This window comes from Hydra vulgaris, chromosome 14 (assembly GCF_038396675.1).
Source record: "Hydra vulgaris chromosome 14, alternate assembly HydraT2T_AEP".
In the NCBI taxonomy this organism is placed as follows: Eukaryota; Metazoa; Cnidaria; class Hydrozoa; order Anthoathecata; family Hydridae; genus Hydra; species Hydra vulgaris.
The window spans coordinates 16,682,035-16,702,687 of NC_088933.1; the positions used below are offsets into that span (position 1 = coordinate 16,682,035).

The 20,653-nt window shown below is 27.5% G+C and overlaps 2 protein-coding genes across 5 annotated transcripts in view; one reads left to right on the top strand and one right to left on the bottom strand.

Annotated features, from left to right (window-relative positions):
* LOC100203949 (adhesion G protein-coupled receptor L2) overlaps positions 1 to 20,653 on the bottom strand; it is a 105,499-nt gene that overhangs the window by 51,823 nt on the left and 33,023 nt on the right. For all 4 annotated transcript variants that reach the window (XM_065817325.1, XM_065817324.1, XM_065817327.1 and 1 more), the window contains exons 6-12: positions 15,703 to 15,897; positions 15,446 to 15,550; positions 15,197 to 15,282; positions 14,949 to 15,123; positions 14,642 to 14,698; positions 2,899 to 3,006; positions 1,023 to 1,114 (exon numbers count right to left, since the gene is read on the bottom strand). In XM_065817325.1, coding sequence (XP_065673397.1) covers positions 1,023 to 1,114; positions 2,899 to 3,006; positions 14,642 to 14,698; positions 14,949 to 15,123; positions 15,197 to 15,282; positions 15,446 to 15,550; positions 15,703 to 15,897 — 818 coding nt within the window. The remainder of the gene's footprint in view (positions 1 to 1,022; positions 1,115 to 2,898; positions 3,007 to 14,641; positions 14,699 to 14,948; positions 15,124 to 15,196; positions 15,283 to 15,445; positions 15,551 to 15,702; positions 15,898 to 20,653) is intronic.
* Positions 7,090 to 20,653, top strand: part of LOC100213111 (GTP:AMP phosphotransferase AK3, mitochondrial) — a 102,371-nt gene continuing 88,807 nt past the window's right edge. Inside the window, exon 1 of the mRNA XM_065817329.1 lies at positions 7,090 to 7,123. The gene's annotated coding sequence lies outside the window, so the exon portion shown is untranslated. The remainder of the gene's footprint in view (positions 7,124 to 20,653) is intronic.

The following is a 20,653-nucleotide window of genomic DNA, read 5'->3' on the forward strand; positions in this document are numbered from 1 at the left end:
CCTAGAATTTTCCCAACAAATCCAGATGAATTTATTCAAGAAATGTGTTGCTCAGAAAATCTCAACGAAAATTTACTTTCACTTAAAAATGAACTTGAGGACGCAACTCAGTATTTGTCCAAAAAAAAGCCCCCACGGACTTAAATCCATTTTAAAAGAAATGTTGGTCTATGAAGCTACTGGAAAGAAGCTGCCAATCTTAAACTTTTGTTCAATCCAGTTGATTCACTTAAAGCTCATCTTTTATAAATACAACAATTATCAACAAAGATATTAAGTATGAATCTTATAAAGACATTATTTTGAAAAAAAAAATTAATATGAGTTTCTTTTTTTTTCTTTTCTTTTTACAGATTTCACTGTTATTTACCAGTAAATTATGGATTTTTTATCAATTTACCGGTAAATTTAAAAGTCTGTAAAAGCTCAACACTACCAAAAACACTAAGTTATAAGAAGTTATAAGGATAAAAAGGCTACTCACTTTTTTAAAATTATTTTTACACTATCTTTCTCTAAACTCTTTAACTCCCAAACACAAGCCTTGGCAAACAAGGCCGTTGCACAGAAAAACAAATTGTTTATGTATGAAATCAGGATATCAATAGTAGTACAACATCGAATATGACAATATAGTTATTCAATTTTTGACGTTTCAGATATAAAACTTTCAGGCATTGTGCAAACTATAAACTTGAGTGTTCATGCTTGTTTCAAACAATAATATTTTGAAAAAAATATCATTAGCAAAAAATTCCAGTAATGTGGCTAATGCAGTTCACATTTCATCATAGAAAGTTTATAAATAACTAATTCACATTAATTTTTTAAAAAAAATGGTAAATAACAGTTTATGCAATTCTATAAAAAATGTTAAAAAATAAAAATAAATCCTAATGTTTGTTAATATAACAACTTGTGATTTTTAATAGAGTAATATTTACAATAAAACTTTAATTTATTTCTGGCTGGTTATAATCAGTTGATATAAAAAAAACACTGTAACATAAGTAAAATTGTACCTCTGTTGTTTTTAAAAAGGTATTCTTTGATTTACAATCATTCATGTCAGGCTGTTGCCACAATTCCTCGACACAACTCCGTGTCGCATTTCCTTTAAATGTAATCACCAATATAAATTTAATAATGTACATTTATAAATATAGATTTATTATTGATTAAACTGTTAAAAGTAATCACCAATGTCTTTATATCAATGCTGAAATTAATAGTAGTAATATTAGTAGTAGTAGTAGTAGTAGTAGTAGTAGTAGTAGTAGTAGTAGTAGTAGTAGTAGTAGTGCCCTTTTGACAAGGAACTCTTGGCAGCCATTGCAACCAAGGTTATGGTAAGAAAAAGCCGCATCACTTTTTGTGTATGCAAGTATCTAACTCGAGTAAACTTCAAATTATGTTAAAACTTATTTCAAGTTTTACAGTTTAACTTTTACTTAAAAAATACATTGCGCTAATATCTCCTTAATTTTAATTCAGAGCATTAATTTGCTGTTTTGTCTTTGTTTATTAAATACTAATAAAACATTTGTCAAACAGTACACCTTAATAGCCTAAGTTGTTAGCTTGCAGCATTTATAAAGTGAATCATCATGGTTTAAATTCTTGCACGTTTTTTTGTTTGCTTTGTAATTTTTTTTGATTTTTTACAAAATAAAACATTTTTGAAGTTCTATAAATATTATATTTTACATAGATATTGTAACAAAAAAATAGCCTGGGCTAAAAATAGCAGGCTAACAAAAACTTTTATTTTTAACAATAATTAAATTTGAACAATAAAAAGTCTTTTATGGTATTTTTTCGCTTTAAACATATATATATATATATATATATATATATATATATATATATATATATATATATATATATATATATATATATATATAAATTTAAAAAATTGAAAATGTATTGTGGTGGATTTGAACCCTCATAAAACGACACCAATGACAGCGCATTAAACCAGTGAGCTATCTAGATAAGATATATGTGTAAGAGAAAAACAAACCATTTTTTAAATCTCTTATTAGCTCTATGTATGCAGAAAAGGTGTGTATGTTTTTTATCTTAAAACAATTTTTTTGAACAAATTGTTTTTCTACCATTGCCTAAAAAGTATTGAAGTAAATAATAAATAATTATAGAAATGATTGATGTAGAATAGATAAGTATAAAAATGATTGGTTTTATGAAAACCCATATTTTACGGGTCCGGTCAGCTAGTATAAATTTATTAACATACATTTAAGTTTTAAAAATTATAATAAAAACAAGTTTTTGTAAAATATCTGATTGTAAATTTAAATTCAACTTCTTTAAGACCTATTATGGGATCAATCCTCTGTTCTTCAAATTATACATTTTATAAATAATGAAACATGTTTATACACATACATATGTAAAACATGTGTACATAAATCAAGTTTTTAACAAATGGTAACACTTTTAATTAGTTACTAAAGATAATGTACATCCTTAAAACAAATATCATATAACATTTAACCACATAGTGTAATTCTTTTACAAAATATAGTGTAACTTTTAATTTCCTATCAAACACCTTTTAAACCATTTAAAATTTATCTCTAAAATTCTAAAAAATTCTTTACCACTAAAATTTCTTATTTTAGCTATTACTTTTTTGTTTTAAATAAATAAATAAATATCAGAAATAAATAAATATCAGAAATAAATAAAGAATATCAGAAAAAAATAAAGAATATCAGAAATGAATAAAGAACATCAGAAATAAATAAAGTAATATCAGAAAAATATTTTACGCCTAATTTAAATATAATTAAATATCATATATTTATATATTTAATGAATAATATGAATTATTAAATTAAAACTTAACTTATACAAAACATTACATAAATATACCTATGGATATCCCTGGGCAACTCAATGAGATAGTTTTACCAGAAAAAGTCATTGGCCAGTCAATTACTCTAAATATTTCTCTTTTGCAGTATTTTATCAAAGGTTGAGCTAATAACAAAAAACACCAATTTAAAATCAGCAATTTAAATTATCATAATCTTCATCAAGTAAATGTATGACCTTATATATGTATTTATATATGTATACATATAGATATACACTTATATGATATATAATGCATATAGATTACATGTATATGATATACAAAACATAAAAAAAATCTGCAGTTTTTGATTTTTAAAATTTTTAAAGTATGACCCAACCCTTGTGATAGTAAAGTTAGTAAAGGTAAAGTTATTGATTTAGCCATAAATGCCTAACTTTAGCTTCCCAAAAAGTGCTATCCCGTATAGATAAAGATCATTTTTTTTGAAAGTTAATATTTACATATATATATATGTATATCAAAATTGAAGAGCAAAGTATGTGTTTGGACATTATACTGAAATGACAGCATTTAAAAATTTTACAGTATTAAAAAATATATTTTGGTTTATTTATACATAATTTATCATAAAAAAATAATTATTTTTATTTGTGAAAAACTTTAATCTCAGCTAATAAAATCAACTATTAAAAATACTATGATAATAATGTTAGAAAGTTGAAAATTAACTTAAATAACCTAATATGGTTAAACTGGTACATCAGGGCAGTATTAGTAATATTACACCAACCAGGTTCACTTATTGGTAAAAGTTTATTGGTACCACTAAAAGTTTACAAGAACGTCACCAAGAAAAGTTCACAAAAAAGAGCTCAAAAGAGGTATAATGACCACCTTACCATTTTTGGACCTTCAAGGACGTGCCATATGGCTGTGAACAATCAACCTTAAGAAAAATATTAAGCTAATTCCCACACTGCAGATGTTGCTGCAGCTGAGAAAACAACATCAGATTTGATTGCAGAAAAGATTGCAACAACAGGAAAAACCATCAAAACTTCACAATTAAAGGGTGGTCAACCTATAGGAGTTTTTACTTATTTTAAAGCAGAATGATTTTAGTTATGTTTAAATTAAAAAAAAATTTTGGTTACTATTTTAGACAATAGCTTTCTTTTTTCTATTAGAAGCATCTCAATAAAAATATTTTCAATGCAACAAATATTATATATATATATATATATATATATATATATATATATATATATATATATATATATATATATATATATATATATATATTAGGGATATGACTTTTTTGCAACCTACTAGGCCTGTATCGTAATTCAATGAACTTTTATGTAAAAAGAACGAATAGATGTTTCATTTTGACATATTTTGAAAAAAGGTCACCCCAAAACCAAAAAATCGAATTTTCAATAGGTACACTTTTGTACAGTAAATGAATATTAAAGGCTGAAGATGTTGTAAGAGTCATACTCCTGTTGTTATTTTATTTATTTATGCAACATGTACTGTGATATAACAAAAAACATTATGTGATATATAATTATACAAGTATTACAAAATTAACAGTATCAAAGCGTCTAGTACAACAATATACATAACTGTCTGTGTCTATAGGCCTACTGTGTTTAGTACATGGGTCACATGATGCTCACGTCTCATAAAGAGTCTAGCGCTTATTACTTAGAATGAATCGAAGTTGCAGTTTGTCTTTCTTTCTGCAGGAAGCATACAGGTCTTGCATCACCTTGATTGCACGTTCAGCTATCTGATTACTTCGTGGTATGTCGATGACGGATGGCTCTTTCTTCCAGTGATTTTTGAATGACTGCAATGCCTTTTTGTAAGGCTTCAATACATCAGATAAATTCTTGAAGTCATTGTCATTGTACTTTTGACTACTAAACCAATGTTCTGCCCACTCATATGAAATGAACCTGCAAACCTTCTCCAAATTCTTTCTCGCTTCAGGCATAAGAATGAACGCCAGAATGGCGAGAATGGCTCTTGAGTTCCATCTGGCATTGCTCATATTAGGAATGTTCTGAAAGTGAATCAGAGGGAAGTTTCTTTGTTCTTCATAGAACCTAAACACTCTTGTTAAATGGTACAAAAACTTCATATCGTCTCTCCACCCTGATTTATCAAGAATTTCTACAGTTCCATTCACAAACTTATCCTTCAGTTCATCATACTTATTCAACAGTTCAGACACAAATGGGTATTCAATGTTTGGAGATTTGGTATCACCCCCAAGTTCTTCGTCCATCACCAGACGGAGAATCCTGTCTAGTACGTGATGCTGACAACCGATAAATTGTGGTATTGTGACACCCTTTAATTTAAACATACGTTGCAACTTCACAACAACTCCATTTCTCTTCCCAGTATTGACGTTTGTTGTATCAGTAATGATCATCTTAATTGAATTCCACAAATTGTATTCATCAATAAGTTTGGCAATTTTTTCAGCAACAGTTTCAGCTTTGCCATCTTTTAAACGCAGTGCATCAAGTTTCACGTCAGTTCTTTCATTCTGAAGTACAACTACCTGATATTCCTTATCATCTATTCGTTTGCCGTCAAAGTGTAAGGACCACTGTTCCATTTTAAGTTGTTGTATCATTTCTTTTTTAAATTTACCTGCCTCTTTGAATATGGACTTGTAAATTGCTGATTGACTTGGAGTTGGAATATCAATACCTTGTTGTGATAATACATTGCATATTTTAGCAGCTTTCTTTGTGGAAACTCCACTTGATGTAACCATACTTACAGCAAATTTACTTTTGTAGTGCTTTCTAGTTTTTTTCTGAGTGTCCTCATCATCGTCTTTATCACCGTCGTCGTCTTCATCATCTTCACTCTTACTTTTGCAGTTTTCAGATTCAGTACCACTCTCTGTGGTAGACAGGACTTGTGATGTGGAAGGTATTGCTGTTCCAGACTGGACTTTCCTTCTCTTGGAAGGGTGAATGGTTTCTTTACTTGCCACTTGTCCTGTTGAGTACCCCACCTGTCCTTTACTTTCTTTTTGTAGGTGGTATAGACGTTTATCTTCCGAGGATAACCACTGGCCATTCACTTTCGTGATGTCAAATAATGCATTGAGAACATCATATTTTCCACGCTTGACACATTCATCATAGACCTTCAGCACCTTCATAAGCTTTGCTCTTATCACTTGATCAGACACACGTGGAAAATTCAGTTTATTGTCCCACAATTTTGTAATTTCCTCAGAAATTTGGTCTATTCGTTCTTTTCTTCCTTTAACATATGCTCCGAGAAACTGGTATCTTCCTACGATCTGCAATTGAAGTGGTATTCTGGATTTTTCATCGAGTGAATGTTCTTCTACAGCCACGCTTCCTCTTCTTCTGTGTGACTCTTGAAATCTCACCAAATTTTTAGTCCAAGTCTTCTTGTTCTTTGTTACTGTGGTATGACTTTTCTTGTGAGACATCATATAATATTGTTACGACTTTACGGATAGCTGAGCGTAAATATCCGTTTAATAAAGTCGTTTAATTAATAAAATACTTTAACTGTATAGTAATCCAATTATAGTTCGATAATCCAGTCAATGTTGATAACAGTTCGATAATCCAGTCCGTATCCTAACGATAATGCTACAACTACTTATACTTCGTACACTTACAGCGTCTTTAGTTCGCTACAGTAGTTCCTTATTAGCTCAGTTACACGCAGAGTACTTCATAGAACTATTCACATTATCAACACTGAGCTCTGACAGCAGCTCGCTTATATAATTATTTAGAGCTTCCAGAATGTTCTACTAAGTTCTATAATCTTCTACAGTCTGTTACAGTCGTCTATATCACCGTGGTAACACAATGACGTCATCACATAACAATTCCAAGTATTTGCCGGCACACGGCCGTTTCGTTGCCATGGTAACGTGTGGCGTTATATTTATAAATTCATAACAAAATAATGAAATAAATAGAATTAAGCTGAGAATTAAGCTTAAGATTAAAACATCGGTCAAAAATGAATGTATAAAAATGGTAAATCAAATTTTTATTTTGGGGGTGACCTTTTTTTGTTGCAGAAAGCTATTTGGGCCTTTTTTCATGATTTTAGGTAAAAGTTCATCGATTTATGATACAGGAAACATTTTATTTGAAAAAAAATTAAAAAGTCATATCCCTAATATATATATATATATATATATATATATATATATATATAAAACACATACTGAAACTTTTTAGTCCCTGTGTAATAAGGATAACTAATATATAAAATATTTCACGACCAGGAGGTAATCCACTGTTATTAAGGGTGGTAGCCCTCCTTGCAAGATAAGAAATAACAAACTTCATGAAGTCAGAAGTTGAAAATGTCAGCCACACCGCTCAAGGTGAATTCAGTTGCTTTTGCAATAAGTAAGAATGAAGAACTTTGATATGAGTTTCTTGCAATTAAAACAGCTACGATAAATGAAATTCGTATGCTTAGAGATAAAAACTCTAATTTGCGTGAACAAATAGAGTATATTTAAAAAGAAAAACTTATTCAAGATGCAAAAATTAACAGCACTTGAAAAACAGTGGGCCACAGATGTCAGCATTGCTGAATCACAAACTTTAAAACCTTAAACTAACAGAAGCAATCTAACAAACTCCAGCTGGGCCTCAGTAGTTTCTGGAAGAGGTAAAATAACAAGGTCAAACGCTCAACTAGAATTGCTTGATGCAAATGCACGTAAAGTTCAGGAAAGAAAAAAAAAAACAAAAAAATGCTATTATTTTTGGTACCAAGACATCTTCTCTAGTCACTGCCGACCGTATCGAACATGATAAAACACTAGTTACATCACTTTTAAACGAACTAAATGTTGAATGTAAGCGTGTTACTATTAGACGCTTCAGTGATGGCAAAGCACCTCAACACAAACAAGTCCATTACAAGTAGTTTTTAATAATGCAGATGATAGAAATACAATTCTCAAAATTGTCCATAAGCTTAGACTCAACAGTGTTCAAAATAGAATCTACATCAATCCAGATGAAACTCCTGCTCAAAAAAGGCAATCTAAACTACTACGTATAGAATCTAACAGGCTCAACAAAGAAAAACTTGAAAGTCAGCAAAAAGATCAGCCCTTTCGTTTTGCAATCCGTAGTGGTAGAGCCACATGTGTTGATGGAGTTTGGGACTCGACCCTTGGAAAAAAGTAATGATCCTAGACACGTTAAAACAGAATTAAAACTTAAACCAGTCCACAACAGAATCAATAATAATATAAAAATGATTATCAATAATAAAAAAAACACAACAATTCATCTTAACAATTTTAGTTGTTTTTATACAAATGCGAACTCGTTAAATGCAGAGAAACTTGCCGAGCTGCAAAGCCTTATTCAAACTTTATAAGCACCACCAAGTCTTGTCTTTATAACAGAAACATGGTTTAATGAAAACTCTATCTTTAATCTCACTAATTATATCACATATAGGCGTGATCGCACAATTAATCTTATTGGTTTTGCATTTATATATCTGATACACTAATAAGCCATGAAGTAACACATCTTGAACTTAACAATGACTCTGAACAAGTTTGGTGTTCAGTTAATCTTGGAACTAAAAAAATTCTAGTTGGTTGTATATACCGTTCACGCCTCAGCAATAACTTCGTAAATAATCAAATTAAAGCCTCTAAAAACTTTGCATCTAATTTAGTCAAAAAAAAAACACTACTCTGGTCATTTTATCGCAGGAGATTTTAACCTTGACAATACCACATGGCATAACAACACAGCAATTACTACAAACTCACTAGCATTTGATTCAAATCATTTAACACAGCATGTCAACTTTTATACTTTTCAATTGAACTCTATATTAGGTCCATCTAGCACTCTAGATCTTATTTTAACTGAGTCATCTCAATGTATATTTTCTCTTGAAAGACATTCTCAACTGGGGTGCACTAAAAAAGGACAAGCTCATTTAATTATAACTTGGAATTTCGCTGTAGAATCTTCAAACCCTCCAAGAAATCGGTTTTCTTCATCTCGACAAGATTTTAAAAATAGTAACTTCAATAAACTAAACATGTATTTCAAAGATATTGACTGGGTTAATCGTTTTAAAAATTTAAGTACTGATAAATGTTATAATGTATTCCAATCTATCTATATTGAAGGATGTAATCTTCAAATACTAGCAATCAAATCGAATTATTCTGTTTTACACACACCTTGGATCACAAAAGTAATCTCTGCTATAAAAAATAAAAAAAACTTTATTATAGAAGCAAAAACCTAAACTGGCGTCTGGACACTAATCTATACAATAATAGCTGCAATAAAGTAAAACAAACTCTAACTCATTCTATTGCTCAATATGAAAAATCTATATCCAAAAAAGCAAAGACAACTCCAAAACTTATATATAGGTATATAAAAATGAAACTTAAAGTTAAAAATCAAATAAGGTCTATGAAAGAGTCAAATGGAAACATTACTTCTAATGAAAGCCATACAGCTACAATCCTTAATAATTACTTTTCATCTGTTTTTACTCCTTTAAGTTTGAGTCAATTGCTGCCAACATTTGAAAAGCGCACATTTTTTGTGATTAATGAGATGTCAATCTTGAATAGACTTAATGAGAACTACATACAAGTGTTACTCTCAAACCTAAACTTGCATAAATCAGCAGGCATAGACGGCATTCACCCACATGTCCTCAACAAATGTTCTTCATCTCTGAACGTGTTACCTACATATTTATAAAATCTATTTGTGAAGGTCAAGTCCCAGCCGCGTGGCTGGAAGCTAACATAACACCGCTTCACAAGAAAGGATCTAAACTTGATGCATTAAACTACAGATCGATTTCCCTAACTTCTGCCTGCTGCAAAATCCTAGAGCATATTGTAAAAGATTGTTTAACCGAGTATCTAAGTGCAAATAATCTTTTATCTCAAAATCAGCACAGGTTTGTTCCAAAAAAGTCATGCATTACCAATTTATTGGAAACTGTCGATCAGATCTCACACTCAATGGCAAGAGGCTATAGTGTAGATGCTTTATATCTACATTATGAAAAAAAGGTTTGACACACCTCCTCATGATCTTATGCTCCACAAACTTTATGGTTATGGTATCTCTAATATGCTTCTTAATTGGATAAATTTTTTTTTCTAAAAGAACACAACAAGTTGTTAAGTTATACGCTGATGACAGTAAAGTTATTTCCACAAATTCTACACCTGAGAGCCCAGCTCTGCTCCAGATGGATATAAATCACATTGTGTCTTGGACTCTAACCTGGCGCTTACGACTTAATTACAAAAAGTGCCTTATCTTACGGTTTAACAAAAGCAAAATCCTTACCACCAATACTATATCTTGACTCAGCAAGGGAAGCAGCTTCTTGATTCCTTGTACAGTGAAAGAGATCTTGGGGTTTACATTTCACACAACCTCAAATGGGATACACACATTGAAATAATATCATCAAAGGCTAACTCTGTGCTCGGTCAACTAAAGAAATCATTTATTTATAAAAATGCACAAGTTTGGAAAAGGCTCTACACATCGGTGGTCAGACCTCACCTTGAGTATGCTGCTCTTGTGTGGAATTATATTTCTACACACAACGTTGAAAAACTTGAAAAAGTCCAAAACCATGCAATTCCATCTCTCAAAGCGTTATCCAGTGAAGCCAGATAATCACACCTTTATCTTACCTCACTAAATGAAAGACGCAATCGAGGTGATTTAATCTACAACTTCAAATTTATAAATAACTTAAAAAATATTCATTGGATTAACCCACAAATCGGCTATCCATCTATGCGAATAACTAGAGGACACTCTCATCGTCAATACAAAGAGTTCTTTAACGCTTTTGACCTCAATAACAACATGCGTGCTATTTCTACTAGACTCAATTTCTTCCCTAACAGAGTAGTAAACCGATGGAATTCACTACCACAAACTGTGATTGACTCTCGTCATCTTAATGAATTTAAAAACCATTTAAACAAACACTGTAGCCAACACTAGTATTACAGTTAATGTAACAAATTGCTGCTACAGCTCATCATTATATATATATATATATATATATATATATATATATATATATATATATATATATATATATATCTATATATATATATATATATATATATATATATATATCTATATATATATAAATATATATATATGTATATATGAGCATATATATATAAATATATATATGTGTATATGAGCAGCAATGACGCCGTGGTAGTGCACTTGCCTCAGAAACAAAGGATCCGTGGTTCAAACCCCACCTCTGGGCAAGTTTTGCAATATCAGTTAGGAAGGAGGCGTGAACTTCCAATTAAATGTTCATACGCGGTACTCTGTGATAAAACTGAAAGGACTTCTTGGGGCATCTAAATAAAAACTAAAAATATATATATATATATATATATATATATATATATATATATAAATAAATATATACATATATATATATATTGATTTTATTAAAAATTCAATGAGATCCAGCTCAACACAGACTTATACAACTCTGGCATCATAATAAATCATATATAATTTGGTTTAAAACACCATAATCAGATCTCTCTAAAAGACGACTCACATCCGTAAGCTGTTCTATATGCAATGACTTATGAGAAAAAGCTATAAATAGTTTCTTATATCTTAATGTTTGCTTCTAGACCTTCCTCAGATAAACTGCCAAGGCCAAAACCATCATTACGAACAATTAATTCAGCAGAGTGATGAAGGACTGCATGGAGAGTGCAATTAATTTGTGCCAATGGCGTATTTGTAGTAATGTTAAGTGTAGCATTACTTAGAAATTTTTATCTCGATGGCAGTTTCAGGGGAATAGAAACCATAATGTTTTACATAAAGAAACATGAAACTTTTAGTCATATCTTTTGATATCATTGATGCTTAGTTACTTTGTTTGGTTACTCTGCGCCATCACAGGCATCCTTAAAAGACATTCGCAACTCATCACCATCTGCTGGAATAAAATAATTTTTAATTATATTAAAAACAGAATCCATTGTCATTCTTATAAGTTTTTTGTATTAAACAAAAGCACCTTTTGCATCCAAAACATGATTTATTGTAGGACGCAGTTTTTTTCATCCTTCAAGTAATTTATTGGCTGTTGGAAAATAGATTTTGAAGCAAAAAAAAATCTTAATTTTCTCATTTGCTCCTAAGTTAGTGAGCATGAAAGCTATGGATTCATCTGTGTTAAAGTCATCTATTGTTTCCATATGGTTTTTGAAAACTTGCAATATTTTTATTATTATGTGTATTAACTCTATATAAGAGGTAACCTAATAACATGTTAAAATTCAACTCTGAACATTCATTAGTGATAAAGTTGTTTATATAATTGACAAGTTCCTGTGTCTTTCTCCTTTTTTAACTTATCACCCAGTTCTGTAAATGACTTTCTTTGATTTGAAAAACATGGATCTATTATGTAAGCCTCCTCTACTACACAAAATAATGTTTTTGATGCTTGTAAAAGTATAAATACCCATTTTTTTTGAAATGTTTTTCTTTAATTGACTGATATTTTAAAGTAAATACTGAATTAACTGATAGTCTAAATTTTTTTAAAGTATTTCTTTAATTTTTTAGTTTACTTTACATATAATGAAACACAAACAAAATAAAATCAATTAAATAAATAAAAATTGAAATGTTTTATATTTGTAACCATAAATTAAATATTTACAAATTTTTAGAAAAACAACTGTTTCATTGTTCAACTTTTTTTTAAATCTTGTAAATAAAATAAGTGCTAATTTGCTTCAGTTTTTTATATTTCAAAAGAAAAAATATTAAATATTTTTATAATGTATGTCTAAGTAGAGGCAAGTTAGCACCTAGTTAAGTTCAAAAAACTCACCCAAAAAATGTAATTAAAACAAATTACACATTTTAAATTAATTTATTTAAAATATATTAGATATCAAATAAAAAATAACTTTTAAATAAGCTGCTTAACAATCTTCACATTGGTAAAATCATTTTAAACAAAAACAATTAAAATTTACTAAATATTTTTAGATACATAAAAAAGTCTATTTCCAGTCTGGGTCCACTGTGAAGAATAAGCGACACCTTATATCTGACTACATGAATTTTTAAATATGATTTGAGGTCAAAACATCGGATAACAGTGATATTTTCTTTTTTTCTTGCAGAACTGACAAAGTAAACATTAGAACTTTCTTTTTTTTTGCAAAATTTTTTTAATACATGGATTTTGTTCAAACCAAGTTTAATCAAGATTCATGAAAGCACTTGACCTGTTGAGATGCTATAAATATTTGCTTAGAACTAAAGTCATAGATTTTTTTTTAAAAATCCTCAAAATGACCCATTAAAACATCAGCTGCTGTTCAACTCAATGATTTGGCCTGTTGAATCATTGACTGCTGCTCTGCAGCTCTGTTGAAACATTGGCTGCTGCGCTACTCAATGATTCTTTTTTTCTTAATGCTACTTTGTTGTTTTGCCCTAAAAAAAATTTAAACCTAAAAATATACTAGGATAGCCATTCTTTAACTTAGGTGACAAACTGTCACTTATTAGTATAGATATTTCAGCTACTATTTTTGCTAACTCCTCCAGTCTTATTGGATGACCATGTTTTGTGTAATTTATAGACAATATAGCTATTGATTTCTCCTCATCCTTTGTAATTTAACATCCAACATCTTTTTTTGCTTGCCTTTTTTTTTAATGGCTTCTTAAAGTAGTCTTGGTTATTTGGTATACTTTTTGATACACAATAACCTGATAAATTATTTTTTTAAATATAAGTTAGAGCTACTTTTAAAGTCTCAATAGAATATTTTGTATAACTTATTTTAACTGTTTCAGTTTTAGTGTTTTCTATTTTTACATTACAAGTATAAACTTCAAAAGCATATTAAACTTATTTTTGGCTAAAAAAAATAATTTATAACAACGATACAACAAAACATTTTAATATAAAAAACACAATTTTAACATAATTTTTCCAAAAGAAAAATTAATCAGCTAATTAGTGGATAGCCAAAATAATTCAAAAAATAAATAATTAAAATTAAAGTGTGACTTTAAAAAGCATATCTATTAATCTATTTAGAAATGTGTTCATGTCAAATAAAATTATGGAAATAATAGTGGGAGAAAAAATTAGCTTTCCCGTTTTAAATTTCACTAAAAAATTCTCTCTATTCACTAAAAAAAGGTTTTTTTAAATAAAATTAATAACTCTATTTAATGATATGGCCATTTAACAAATAATTTACCATAAATGTTTAACTCAATAAATTAAAGTGCTTATGTAGATTTCAATAAACATACACTTATCAGCTTCTACTTATCAGACTTTATAAGTATATATAAGTTGGTTAAGTGAATTAATCAAATGAGTCAATTATAATTGACTCATTTGATTAATTCACTTAACCAACTTAAATGATCACTTGACATTATTCTCATGATTAATGTCAAGTGATCATTGTGATACACAACTTACTATTTTTATATAATCTCAAGTCTCTTTGTACATCTCAAACCACACAAAAAAGAATTCATTTATTTCACTAAATTAGGTTCCATACCATGTACTTCATTCTTAAGAATTAATCTTCAATGCAAATTACATATCAAATGTTTTTGTAAACTTGTAAAAAAAGTTAAATAATTTTGTGTTTAAAGAGAAGCAGAAATGATCAAAATAAGTACTTACTCTTGGTGATGTCTAGAAAATTTGTTGACTTTGGTAGTGACGTTGGAGTTAATACACCTAGAGTTTTAAGTAAATAACTGATTTTAATACAAGTTTAAATATTTTTACTAACTAAATAGAGTTAACATTTAAAAAAAAAATTAAAATTGAATTAAAAATTATTTAAAATCACAAAGGTTTTGATCAATTTTTGCATTTATATTTTTTATAATTTTAATCTTTAGTTTTTATGTTTGAATATTCATATTTCCACTTAGTTCCACTCAATAGTATTTAAATATATTTTTTCTTTACAAATTATATTTACCAGGCAATGTTTCAAAAAATCTTATTGCTCTGATAGTTGCACCATAACCATATCTATGAATGTTTAACTTGTATGATGTTGCTGGTTTCAAACCAAATATTGTATGATTAAGTGTAGAAGTCCAAACCTTTTCTTCATTTGACACCACACTTGAATTTATTGTTTCATAAAAAATCTACATATAAAAATTTTAAAAAACCAAAATATTATGTTATAATTCTATTTATTAATAATTTTACAATCCTTACATGAAATGAATATATTTCTTCAGGCGGACTTTTATTCCAAATAATTGAAACACTTTTGTCAGTAAAAGAAATACTTAATTTGCTTCCTTAAATATAAGAAAAATTAAAAAATTAAAAATTAAATTCAAATATAAAAAAGGAATAAATAATAATTTTATTAGCATTCCATATATTTATCCTTATATTTTGGTTTTATTAGTAGATAAAATAAAAATATATGTAATATTAAAAAGTAATAAAAATAATTACTTTTCATCATTCCTGTTTGACAAAAGTTTTTCTGATAGCTGTAATTAAGTGGAAAACCTTGAAGTGAAATAGCCGTTAGGTTAACATTGTAGAGAACATTAGGCTCTAAATATAAAATAGCTGTTAAGTTAACATTGTAGTGAGCATTTGACTCTAAATGTAAAACTTACAAAGCAAACTTGAATAAGCTAAAAATGTATTTTTTTTTAATTCTTAAAATCACAACATTTTTTAAATAATTTATTTAATAAGTATACCAAAAACTTCAATACGAAACAATTCAATGTCTTTAATGTTATATATATTGGCAATATTTGTATTGTATTTATTAGATTCACTCCACCATCTTAATTCATATGATACAAATTGCTCAAAAGAGTTAGGATCTGATGCATTCCATTTTATTTCAAGTCCATCATCATCACTCTTGCAAGTCAGAAGCGATACAATACCTATGATGATAAAAAAAAAAAAAATTTTTATATTTTCTTTAAATTTTTTTAAACATTTGAAAATAAATACCTCTTAAAAAATTATTAAAACAAATGACCAAATTAAACTATCCCCATTCCAAAGAAATTTATTTAATAATTACTTTCTGTAACTTCCTGTTAACCAAAAAATATAGCAATTAAAATTTTTTTATAATATTTTATAACTTCCTGTAAAATATTTTTTTCTATAAATTGAATTTCTTTTGAGATTTAGTAACTCTTCCTGATGATCCAGTAATTTATTATTGCTCTGTTCTTTAAGAACATTGAGCACTCTATTTGTAAAATACACTAACATAATTTACATATATGCATATATATATATATATATATATATATATATATATATATATATATATATATATATATATATATATATATATATATATATATATATATATATATATATATATATATATATATATATATATATATAGAGAGAGAGAGAGAGAGAGAGAGAGAGAGAGAGAGAGAGAGAGATTTTAAAAACATTTGACAAAAATTATAAGCAAAGATTTTTATAAAAATGCATATTTTTCATTGTTATTTTATAAAAATGTCATTTTCTAGGCAATAAAACCTCAAATATAGATTTTTTTTTTATAAAATGATGATTGTTTTTAAAATTTTTATACAATTTTGTTTCTTTTGGGACCCAACATGATGTATTTTTAAATTTATTTATTTTTACCCAGTTTTACTTTTTGATCTTGTTTATTTTTTTATATAATAATTATTTATTTAGTTTTTATATAATAACTATTTATTTAGTTTTTCTTATTGATTTTGTTTTGAAATTTCTTTTCTTTGTTATTGTTTTGATTTGACTCAATAATGTTGAAATAATAATGTTACCATAAGTCAAAGTTAACAGCTTTAATATTACTTGATTGTTTCTTAAATATTTGTTATACATAATCGTTTTAACAAATATTTTTCCAAAACTAAATTAAATTTAATTAATTTGACAATAAAGACTCATCAAAAATGTTAACTATTGCCAAGCAATTATTTGAGGGGCAATTTGGCTAAAATTTTAACCAGACCTCTATGAGCTACTTAAGTAAGTGCATTTTAAAGCTCAAAGCATTTACAGTAAGGTTAGTGGGGTAAATAGGCCATTTTAAAAATTGGGGTAATATGGCCACTTATTGATTTGGTTGATAAATTAGTCAAATTTTTTTTTAATTAGTTGCAATATCCCATGCACATACAAACCAAAAGAAGGTTTTGCACACAGTAACTACCCCAGAGCAAATGGACAAGGCTATGAAGGCCATTGCTGTTAGTATTCCAGTTGAAAGGACATCTAAGACCTACAAAATTTCCAGATCAACTATTAGAAATTATCTATGTGGTAAGACCAAAAATATGCAGGCACCTTGTTGAACTGCTTTTCCTGCTGAGTAACTTGTCATTACTCAAAATTGAGCAATGAGAAAGCACTTCATCAGTAGGGTTGAAGAGTTTTGGGATCTGGCTGTGTTAAAACATTTCATCAAAATGTATACTTCACAAACAAAAGTGAACTTCTCTGGGCAAGATTAGGCTTACAGATTTTTCAAAAGGCACCACAACCTAATTTTACAGAGAATTGTTCAGAACATTTTAAAGAGCCGTGCAGCTGTAGGTGAAAAACAGTTTCTTTTTTTTTTAACAACCTGCACAACCTGATCAAGGACATTGCCCTTCTAATGTAATGAACTATGATTAGACTAATATCAGCAAAAACCCTGGATCCAAGAAAATAATTTACAGAAAGGCCATAAGACATTCAGATATCATTATAAAGATTGAAATGCCTTAGCAATTTGTGATAGATTTTTGTATTTTATTGTATTTGTATTTTAAACTTTATTTTAAAATCTAGTTTTAGGATTTAAAACATACTTCCTTTAATTTCATAAACATGTATTGTAATGTTTTGTTGTTTAAATTAGATTTTTTTGTTAAGTGGCCTAACTATATATTTTGATTTTTGAAAAATGATTTTCATTAGTAAACTTTAGTTAAAAATTTTCATTAATTTCTTAAACATGCATTGCAAAGTTTTGTTGTTTAAATTAGGTTTTCTTGTAAAGTGGCCAAAAATCCATTTTTGGATTTTTCAAAAATGATTTTCATTAATAAGTTGTGGTTAAAGTTTTAAAGCTACATGGCTGACTTTCACATATAATCTGCATCTTGTAGGAGTTATTCTTAAATAAAATCTACAAGTTCAAAGCTTTTGTATTTAGCAAATTATTGAAAAAATACAGTCAAAATATGGCCATATTACTCCATCTGACAATATATATCATAGATTTATGTTACTGAATACAGCATAGGTATGCTATGCCTAATAACTTTAGAAAAAATTTTGAAGAAGAATTATTTTTTGTTGAAAAAGTGGCATAGAGAAAAAGTTAAGAAACTCGTTAATATTTAATAAGTTAAATCCAAAATTATGTTAAAATATTTTAAATGATTAAGTTACTAGAATGAAGACTTAAAGTCTATTAACAAATTATTACTATCAGTTTAATCAAGAGAAGTAAAAATCCAATAAATAACAGATATTTTATTGGGAACTTATTTTAACAAGTAAAATATATAACCTATATATTAACATTATATTCCCATTGAATTAATTTGGTTTTCCAAATTTTTGATGTTTTTGAATTAATTGTGTTTTTAAAAGACAATAACCATATTTATATGCATCTTTATCTATGTATATTACATTTAATATAATATATATCAATTTTCATGTATATTATAAATGTTTGGTATATTCTACATTAACAAAGAATTTAAATTTTTTGGATCAGAGTAACTTTTTTATTTAAATAAAATGTGTAAAACTGGTTATATCAAGGATTGAATATATACAAATTTTATATACAAATGTATGTATGTATGCATATTATATAAATATATACATGCACACATACATACATACTGACTTTCATACATACATACATAAATACAACATACATACATATATACATACATACATACACAGCCCTCGGAATTAAGAAAAATGAGATTGGAAAAAAATTGCAGACCTAAAACTGTCTTAGGTCGGCTCAGGTCGACTCGAATAATTTTGAAACAGGGTTCTACAAATTGACAAATGTGCGAATGTTTAGTATAACATTTACAGAAAAGCAAATGCTGAGTTCGCCAACTTTTCTTACAAACGTCAACATTTGCTTAAAAATTTAAAAAACAAACAAAAGTTTTGCCAATTTTAATTAAATCATTTCATTTAATAATATAACATTACCATAAAACATTTTTCCGCTTTTATTTTAATTGTTTTACCTATGATTGAAATGAATGAATGGTTCATTTTTTGAATTTAAATGGAAATGGTGGTGCCCTTTTATATTATTTATTTTATTAGGAACTTGAAAAAAAAAAACGTTTGTTTTTTCATTTTTATTGTAATTATTTTATTTAGAATTCAAATAAAAAATTTGTTTTTCTTTTTTTTTTTTAATTATTTTGTTGTAAAAAACTTAAAAAAAAACTTTCTTATTTTCATTTTTATTTTAAAAAACGATTTAAATAAAAGTTTTGTATTTAGAACTTAAATAAAACGTTTGTTTTCCTGTTTTTATTTTTGGCTGTTTTATTAAAAACTAGAAGAAAACATTTTTTTTTCTTTATCTTTTTTTTTTTTGTTACGCAGGGTTATTTTTTAAAATCATTTTTCTGCATATACCATATCCAGTAATTTAATCTATTATATCTATTTATATATACATATACATATATATATATATATATATATATATATATATATATATATATATATATATATATATATATATATATATATATATATATATATTTTATATATATATATATATATATATATATATATATATATATATATATATATATATATATATATATATAAGGGTTATGACTTTTTTGTGACTCCATATTTCTGGGTCATAATTTGATGAATATTTAGTAATGAAAAAAACATTAATTCAAGTTTTCTTGTTGAAAAAGGTTATCCACAAACCAAAAATTTGAGTTTAAGTATATGAGTATGCAAACAATTTTATGATCGATAATTTTTAATTTAGTTTTTAAGCATTTAACAGTTTATGTTACATTATAATACTCTTAATTACAAATAAATATAAAATTGCTAACTTAAATAGCAATTCTACAAGTACGAAAAGCTACTGTATTGAAAAAATGCCATGTAGTATTCAGCTTAATTAAAGCATAATATAAAATTCTTATGCTTTGTTAGACAAAATAAATCTAAGCTGGAGGTTCTCATTTTTACAGATCTCAAAAAGATCTTGTAAAAACTTGATTGCTCATTCTGCACACTGATTTGTTCTGGGAATTTCCAATCTAAATGGTTCTAAAACTTTTTCACTGAGTTTAACGCTTTTTTGCGACAATGCAAGCTGCTGCATAGTCACAAAAAGAGCAAGATTCCATCTTGCATTACTTAATTTATGTAATTTCTAAAACTTCATTTTAAGAAATACTTTAGATTCTTCAAAAAAAAGAGGAACACCAAGTTAAAGAAAATAGAAATTTCATATCCTCATGCCATCCTGCTGTTTCAGTAATCACTCCTTTACCATCCTTAACTTATAAAGAAATTGTTTGCAGACAACTTAAACCATTCCATACAAATTTGTACACATTTTTATGGATGCATCTTGTAAAGAATATTGAGCAGACATGATTACTTACA